At 36.2% G+C, this 9,685-nt stretch overlaps 1 protein-coding gene across 1 annotated transcript; it reads left to right on the forward strand.

The window, feature by feature from the left end:
- On the forward strand, positions 1-951 carry LOC102735029 (olfactory receptor 5W2-like). Its single transcript, XM_006728575.2, has one exon. The coding sequence runs from the start codon at positions 19-21 to the stop codon at positions 949-951; it is 933 nt and encodes a 310-aa protein (XP_006728638.1). The 5' UTR covers positions 1-18.
- Positions 952-9,685: the final 8,734 nt, after the last annotated feature.

Here is a 9,685-nt window from a genome sequence, read left to right on the forward strand (position 1 = left end):
AGACAAGAATAAAGAAGAATGGATGAAGGAAATTGCACATCCTTGACAGAATTCATTTTCTTGGGCATTACCAATAACCCTGGGATGAAAGTGACCCTATTTACAATGTTTCTTGTTGTTTGTCTCATTAATCTTGTTGCAAATCTTGGAATGATCATTTTAATTAGAATGGATTCCCAGCTTCACACACCTATGTACTTCTTCCTCAGCCACTGCTCCTTCTGTGACCTCTGCTATTCCACAGCAGTTGGGCCCAAAATGTTGGTAGACCTTTTAGCCAAAAACAAATCAATCCCCTTCTTTGGCTGTGCTCTTCAATTTTTGATCTTCTGTATGTTTGCTGATTCCGAGTGTCTACTTCTAGCAGTGATGGCCTTTGATGGGTACAAGGCCATTGGCAACCCCTTACTCTACACAGCCAACATGTCCAACAGAGTGTGCTCCCTGCTCATGGCTGGAATTTACATGCTGGGAACGGCAGATGCTTTGATACACACAACCTTAACATTCCACTTATGTTTCTGTGGATCGAATGAGATCAATCATTTCTTCTGTGATTTACCTCCACTCTACCTCCTTTCCTGCTCAGATACAGAGATCAATGAGTTGGCATTATTCACCGTTTTTGGCTTCATTGAACTGAGTACCATTTCTGGAGTTCTCATCTCTTATTGTTATATAACCCTATCAGTCATGAAGATCCACTCTGCTGAAGGGAGGTTCAAAGCTTTCTCCACCTGCACCTCCCACTTAACTGCTGTTGCGATTTCCAGGGGAACCATGCTCTTCATGTATTTCCGGCCGAGTTCTTCCTACTCTCTTGATCAAGATAAAATGACCTCATTGTTTTATACCCTTGTGATTCCCACATTAAACCCACTGATTTATAGCCTATGGAACAAGGATGTGAAAGAGGCCTTGAAAAAACTGAAAATTAAAAAGTGGTTTTAAGTATTTATATCACATACACATGCTTTGTGGTTGTTGTTTTTGTAAAATTATATTGCATAACACAAGAGAAACAAAGTTGTCTCAAAAACTTTAATTTAACAAAATGAGTTTGTTTTAAAGCCCTATCACTATAATTTTGCATTTCCCTAAATATATCATACTTTATTATGTGTCTACATTTTATATATAGTACGCCCACTCTGTGGAAAGCTTTTCTGACCTTTCTAATTTTGCCAGATATTTATTTGTTCATTCTTTCTTTCAAACATCAATTTATTACACTTAGATGTATTGTGTGTTTACTAAGTGAACTGGAGTATGTAAGTGCTTTATATCCTATAGTACATCTAGTAGTGTTCATCGTAATGAATCTTATAGTTTATTCAAAGTAACCAACATTACTTACCTAAACACCAAGTAATTCGCGAGTCTCAAACTCATTATGAAGTAAAAACATGAGGCTTTTATCCAAAGAAAATGTCTAAATCTAGAGTAAAAGAAAGGCTTCTTTGGCTAGAGATACTGAGTCTCAGATCTCAAAAGATGCAAGTTGGGAGAAGTAAAGATAATAGGCAGACTATCTGACAATTAGAGACATCTTGAGGTGGACAAGTGGTGACTTTTTAGAAGTAAAGAAGTATGGTTGCCAAAACATGGATGGACCTTGAGGACGGAAGTTATGCTAAGTGAAATAAGTCAGACAGAGAAAGACAAATACTGTATGATCTCACTTATATGTGGAATCTAAACAAGTTAAACTCATACAAGCAAAGAGTGGAATGGTGATTACCAGGGGCTAGGGGAGTGGGGGGAAATGGGAAGATGTTGGTCAAATAATACAGCCATCCTGCTATAAGATGAATAAGTTTTGGGGAATGTACTGTACAACATGGTGACTATAGTTAACAATACTGTATCGTGTAACTGAAATTTGCTAAAAATTTGCTCTTAAATATCCTCAACACAACAAAAAATTGGTAACTAAGTAAGGTAATGAATTTATTAACCTTACCAGCAATGATGATTTCACAAATTATACATATATCAAAACACACATTGTATACCTTAAAAAGGCCCAATGCCATATGTCAATTTTATCCTAAGAATGCTGGGGAAAAAAAGAAGAAAATAAGTCAAATGGTTAGGTTGTAAAGAGTAGTGGAAGGGGCCTTGGTAAAATACTTCATTGCCCTATAATTATCAAAAATCAATTCCTCTATCAATGCTCCAGGGAAATTTCCTTCTTTCCTTGTCCCTTCTCAGTCCTGGATAAATGTCCATTTTTGTAATGCACAGTAAAACATCCCCTTTAAACACTGTTTTAATATCATTCTGTTTATTAAATCACTGCTTCTAATATGAGACTGGAAGCATTCTTGGTCAAGGATTGAACATTTCATCCCCATTATCCAAAACACCTGCATACACGCTAGGAAACAAAATGGAAAAGCAAATAAATAATAAATTAAAAACACCAGATAATATTTTTGAGTATTTATTATAAGTTAGAAACATAATTATATGATTGTAAGTCATGGGGCCAGAATATATATATCATATATTATATTATGTTATATATATTATAACTTTTAAGAAAGTACATAAAATGGTTGTAGATACTAAAGTAATGGATCAATAAAGACCTACATATTAATTACACTAGATGTAAAGAGCATTCATCTGTGTATGTTCTTGGTATCGGTCTATTTCATCTTTCTCTGCTCTAGTTTCTAATGGTTAAAGCAAAAGGCAGCTTGTTGAAATAACATGGAAATACCGTTATGTTTAAAAAACCATATCAGACCCAAGGACACTCTTAATTATCTATTACAATTGTAGAAGCTAAAAACCATTGAATTTCTTAGATTTTGTAGCTGCTATTTTTAAATATTTTTGTGCAGAAACACTTCAGCGTGGATGAAACAGCTCCTCTGCTTTTTAAGGGTACATTTGTGGAAGACTGACCTGTCACTAGGTATCATGCTGGGGGAAAAAAAACCAAAAAACTGCAAAGAAATTTATTTTTTTTAATAAAGGCTTTAAAGATTTCCATCTGTACCATATTTTCTCAACACATACACTTTTGAAATTGTTACTTATGAGCAGCAGAATGGAAGAAAAAATTGTTTTAAATACACAAGTCCAAGAAAAATAGAGTGTGGGTGGATTGTTGTTTAAACTTAGAGGATTTCAATATGTAATCTGATTAACCAGCCTTGCTTCCTTATGACAGCCATATTTTACAGCCTCTAAAGATTGATTTGGTCTACATATTGACTGTTTTATCAGATCTAGGGGGTTTGAACTGAGAAATAGAAATGGAATTCCAAAAGTAGAATTGACTGATATCAATTAATTGTGGGCTTCCTCTCCCTAAATTTAAAGCCAGGTAATATAAATTTCAGAAGACCAAGTGCTTGTAAATATGACCCATTTTAGTGGACAGTTATGCAAATTCAGAATTTCATAGACACTTCTCGAGTGGATATCCAACTTTCTTGGTATTCAAAGAATAAAAATGAATACTTAAATGTAGTATATTATGACTCACCTACAGAATTGCAAAATATGTAAACAATTGAAATGCTGAGTATTGATGAGGATTTGGAGCACCCATGGCTCTTACACACTGAGAGTAGGGAGAAGAACTGGCATTTTACTTTGTAAAGCTCTATGCTTGTCTATAAGCTGATGGCTGAACACAGAAATGTCTTATGACATAAAATTCTATTCCAAGATTTATACTGAAGTGAAATGAGTGACTATGTCTGCCCAAAGACATGTACAAAAACATTCATCATTGTTATTTATCATAGTATTAGACTGAAAACAACTAAGATATCTCCATATATAGTTAGAAGTCCGTTTCTTGGTTTGTCTCTCTTTCTCTCTCTTTTTTCCTTTGCTCTTTTGTTTCTTAAATTCCACCTATAGTGAGGTTATATATATATCCCAACATGATGGAATATTATACATAAATACAATGGAATGTTACTCAGCCATCTAAAAGAATAAAATCTTGCCATTTGCAACGATGTGGATGGAGCTAGATAGTGTTTTGTTAAGTGTAACAAGTCAGTCAAAGAAAGTCAAATACCGTATAGTTTCACTTATGTGTGGAATTTAAGAAACAAAACAGATGAACATAGGAGAAAGAAAAAAAAAGAGAGGGAGGCAAACTATAAAAGGGATTATTAACTACAGAGAACAAACTGAGGGCTGCTATAGGGGAGGTGAGTGGGGATGGGCTAAATGGGTGATGGGTATTAAGAAGAGCACTTGTGATGAGCACTGGGTGTTACATGGAAGTGAGGAAACACTTAATTCTACTCCTGAAACTAATATTGCACTATATGTTAACTAACTAGAATTTATATAAAAATTGGAAACATTAAGAAATAAAGTAACCACCAACTTATGAAATTAAAAAAAAACAACAACTTACAAATTAACCTATCACACTACACATCACTTTGTGGTGGTTCTAGGGATGATTTTTGAAGATGCTAGTAGTGTTGGGGCGCCTGGGTGGCTCAGTTGGTTAAGCAGCTGCCTTCGGCTCAGGTCATGATCCCAGGGTCCTGGGATCGAGCCCCGCATCAGGCTCCCTGCTCGGCAGGGAGTCTGCTTCTCCCTCTGACCCTCCCCCCTCTCATGCTCTCTCTATCTCATTCTCTCTCTCAAATAAATAAATAAAATCTTTAAAAAAAAAAAAGATGCTAGTAGTGTTCTTTTTTTGGCCTGGTTTTGAGTGAAGGGAATCTTTGTTTCTGAAAATATTTGCAGTATGCTTTCTCAAATAAAAATTTTCTAGAAATATCTATATCTATACCTATCTATCTATATATATCATATATATATGATACTCTATAAATATATTTTCCAAAAACAAAATATATTTTCTCTCAGATTGTAAACAACCACAGGGTTTTTCTTAAATCTTGTATTCCTTGCACACAGTAAGTGATGTTCATAATATATCCATAAAATTGATGTAATGCACATATGTCATAGAATACCTCTGTGCACATTCTTCATGTTATTAAAAATTCTGACATCGGGAATTAAGTTATCTAACGTGTAGTCACATAAGCTCAGGTGTAAATCATGGGAAGGAGTATTCTGAAGGGAAGTTAGTTTACATGATCTTAAGGAGAAGCCCTGTTTGAGAGGCTAAAGTCAGGTCCTGGTTGAACAAAAATGGAATCTGAGGGATTTTCACGTCCCTCTAGGCAGGGGGAGTGCCTGAGAGAACAATTAATTTGAAAGGAATCAGAAGAAAGGACCAAGGACAATTCCACATCCTCCAAATATGGACCAAAGAAGTAAACAATGGTAGAAAATGTCTTGGGTAACACAAATGCATCAGTTTCTTGAGTTTAACTCTTGGGCAATTAGTAGCAATTGGTTACATGGTTTCGCCTTGCATCCACAATATCTCCCACAGCAATACTTTTGGTATCTTAGTATTGGGACCATCACACTTTCCAAATTTAAAAGTGTACTAATTTTGTTGAGGATCGTTCTAGCTTTATAGAAAGTAACGGACAAAAACAACATACTAATAAAAGAGAGAGAGAAAAAAAAAAAAAAAGAAATCAAACAAGAAGAAATCCTGTGCCCCTGCTAACTCTCAGGTGAAGTTTCTGAATAAATAGGAGAGTACCCGGAGGACTCAAGAACAGAAACTCGTATATGCCTGATACAGCTTACTTTCTTCCCTCCTTAGCTTATGCATTTACTGGTTTAGTAGCAATTAAATTAACTACATTAAGACTCAGAAAATACAGTGGGTGTGCATAATTATTACACATTATCTGGAAATATCTATCAACAGTATCAATCTGTGGTGTCAGGTGTGTTGTCCTGATTAGCATATTGTAATAGGTCACTCAGGATATGACCAGTCCAGAGAGCATCCCCTGGGGCTGCCATGGTGCACAACCTCATGGCCACCACTTCTCTTATTTTCGATTTACTCTCTGGAATTATGCAATGCAGCCCCCTCCACATTACATTCTCTTCATACCAATGTCAGTGATGTTCTAGAGGTCAGTTGTAATATATAGCACAGAGCATGTCCCCATCTGGTGACCCTCCTTCTATGCTTCCCTCGGTCATGAACTGCGCAGGCTGAAATCCCGCTGCATCACAGAGCACACTTAGAGGAACTCTCAGTGGTTTAGACCCTGAAAATCTGTCATCACTGGTTTGGTTACTTTTCAAACGAGACTTTAAGGTAAACACACGTTAGTCTTCCATGAGATTAAGATTTTATTTCTTTGAGAGAGAGAATGGAGAGCACAAGAGGGGGGAGGGTCAGAGGGAGAAGCAGACTCCCTGCTAAGCAGGGAGCCCGGTGTGGGACTCGATCCCAGGACTCCAGGATCATGACCTGAGCTGAAGGCAGACACTTAACCAACTGAGCCACCCAGGCGCCCTAAGAATTATTTTAAGATTTTATTTATTTGTTTGTTTGAGAGAGAATGAGGGAGAGAGAGAAACAGCATGAGAGGGAGGGGAGAGGGTCAGAGGGAGAAGCAGTCTCCCCACCCAGCCAGGAGCCCGATGTGGGACTCCATCCCGGGACTCTGGGATCATGACCTGAGCCAACTGAGCCACCCAGGCGCCCATTGAGATTAACTGAGAGAATTATTTCCTAAGAGGGATTTATTTCATGATGCTGTCATCAGGAATCTATTGAGAGCAAGAGGTTTGCAGCCGGAAAACCCTAGTATCTGTGAGACTTCAGATGCCAATGTCTGTATCTGTATGAGGAGATTGTTAATAACCAGTTGGAATATAGGAGATAACGTAGTAAATATGTGATATTTTACAGTAATGAAAGAAATAATTTATGAAAACTCCTAGCATTTGAAAGTAACTCCCCAAAATGGTCTCTTTTCTCCCGTAAGTCCATTTCTAAGGATTTCCATAAAGAAACACAGCACAAGAGGAATTATATATGCACACTTTCACTCATTTCAAGCTATTTATGATATGAAGATTGTATATTATAGGGAAGGGAAACTTTCCCTTTCTTCCCTTCCAGGTTCTCTGGCTGTTCTAATAATTAAATTAGCATAAAACAGATTAACAGGAGAAAACAAAATTAATTTCGTATGCTCGGGTACTCATAGAAATATGAGACTCAGTGACCAAAGCAGGCAGCTTTTATGCATTCTATACAAAGAAACAATACAAAGAAGTTTGGGCTTTAGGTAGTAAACTAGTAAAGAAGTAACAAGGGTTATTTATATATCCTTTTCGAATCTGAATTTCTCTGGCGATAAAGATGTCTCTCTCAGGCGCCTGGGTGGCTCAGTCGTTAAGCGTCTGCCTTCGGCTCAGGTCATGATCCCAGGGTCCTGGGATCGAGTCCCACATCGGGCTCCCTGCTTGGCAGGAAGCCTGCTTCTCCCTCTCCCACTCCCCCTGCTTGTGTTCCTGCTCTCGCTATCTCTCTCTGTGTCAAATAAATAAAATCTTTAAAAAAAAAAAAAAGATGTCTCTCTCCTTTCTGGTACAGGGGAGGGAACTTTTCACATGGGAAATTTAGTTCCTGCTTTCAGGAGGAAAAAGGAGGGTCAGTGTGTCCTTCTTGCATCTAAGAAAAACATCACTAGTTCAGTTGTAGATATTAACATATGTTTTTTGTGGTTTTATTATTTAATTTTTTTTAGTTAATTTCCTTCTTCATAAAAATAAAAATGTTCAGTTCACATAAACAAAGTTGTCTCATTTATTGTGGAGAAAATCTTAATTAACTGCATATTTTTACCACATAGTGAATTAGAATAGACTTTAGAGATTTAAGTCCTAAGTGTCATTGAACAAAAATGGTTACTCTCTTCTTATTCAGTTTCAAAAAGAAATAACACATTATCAGTCATTTTTATTCAGGTTGACTTTTTTCCAGTTAAACACAGGTCCATATTATTTTTATAATAAAGACATGAACTCAAAATAAGGGTTTTATGGTGATACCCTATTTAATGCATGTTTACAAATTTTAAAAGCAATCACTGTCTGTTAAATACGACCAAAAAAGATATTTGATTTGAATTCAGATGTATATATAGAGAGAGAGAGATAGATGTAGATAGATTGACATAGATAGATATAGATATATCTGCGTGTGTTTGTGTGTGTGTGAAAGAGAAAGAGAAATGACAAAAAACACTATCCCTGCCAATTTTTAAGCAGAATAGAAAGAATATTCTAACAATTATATCTATAAACCATGTACCAAGTGCATTCTTGCTATTTATTGATTTCATCTGTCTCTGTTCTAGTTTCTAATAATCAAAGCACTGCATCAGCCTGTTGAGACAACATATATATATGGCATATATTTGAAGGACCATGTAAGGCTCAAAGACACTCTTAATTAACCATTACCATTGTAGAAGTTAAAAGCCGATGGACTCTGAGAAACAAACTGAGGGTTCCAGAGGGGAGGAGGATGGGAGGATGGGTTAGCCTGGTGATGGGTATTAAAGAGGGCACGTTCTGCATGGAGCACTGGGTGTTATACGCAAACAATGAATCATGGAACACTACATCAAAAACTAATGATGTAATGTATGGTGATTAACATAACATAATAATAATTTTTTTAAAAAGCCAATGAATGTCTTAGATTTTCTAGCTGCTATTGCAAAATGCCTTTGTGTGAAAACATTTCAGAATGGAAGTAAAGCCTAAGAAGATCCTCTGGTTTTCAAAGGAGCACTTGTTGGATGTTCTGACTTTTCACAAAGTATCATGCTGGAAAAAAGCCTATGGAGAATTTTATTATTATTATTTTTTTATAAAAGGCTGTAAGGGTTTCCACCTGTATGATCTTTTTCCAATTAACACATACTCTTTTGGAGTTATTACTTATTAGTAGCAGCTAGGTAGAAAACACTGTTTGAAATGCATTGTCCAAAAAGTATGGGGTTTCAGTGGACTACTACCAATTAAGAGTGTGTAAACCTGTAATACGACTAACTTATCTCTCTGCCTTATGACAACTATATATTACAGCATCTAAAAACTGATTGATCTATGTGTTAGTTGTTTTATCAGCTCTAGTGGTTTTAAACTGAAGAATAGGACATTTTAAGCCCTATAAATAGAATTACGAAACTAGAATTGACTGATTCAATTAGTTGTGGGCCTCCTCTCTGAATTTGTGAAATTGAATAACATTATGGAAAAATATTTTTTTAGGGAATCGTGACTCAAATAGAAGCCGGGGCAGATGGCCTCTAATGACTATATAGGTATTTTACATAAATAGAGGACACCATATCAAAAGGTTTTATGTATTCTCACCTGTCTACTTCAATCCTCATCATTCCCTTCCCTTCTTAGTCACTCTACATCATATCCTTCTCACCTATCCCCAGGGACTGATGGCAAATAGCTATTTCCAAAGGCAGTATTATCAGGGCCAAGGGGAAGTCTTTATTTTTTTATTTTTTTATTTTTTTTTTTAGGTTAGGTATTAAGTCTTTATTTGATGATGTGGGCTTAGCATAAGTGATTCCATTTTGGGCCTGTTGTCTCTCCTTTTTATCTTGTTTTTTTTGTTGTTGTTGTTTTTAATTTTATTATGTTGTGTTAGTCACCATACAATACATCATTAGTTTTTGATGTAGTGATCCACGATCCATTGTTTTCGTATAACACCCAGTGCTCCATGCAGTACGTGCCCTCCTTAATACCCATCACCGGGCTAACCAAT

This window comes from Leptonychotes weddellii, chromosome 11 (genome assembly GCF_054177405.1).
Source record: "Leptonychotes weddellii isolate Sample4059 chromosome 11, ASM5417740v2, whole genome shotgun sequence".
NCBI classification, from domain to species: domain Eukaryota; kingdom Metazoa; phylum Chordata; class Mammalia; order Carnivora; family Phocidae; genus Leptonychotes; species Leptonychotes weddellii.

Bases quoted from the DNA above. Each gene is read 5' to 3' on its own strand.
- LOC102735029 (XM_006728575.2), top strand. From the start codon at position 19: ATGGATGAAGGAAATTGCACATCCTTGACAGAATTCATTTTCTTGGGC.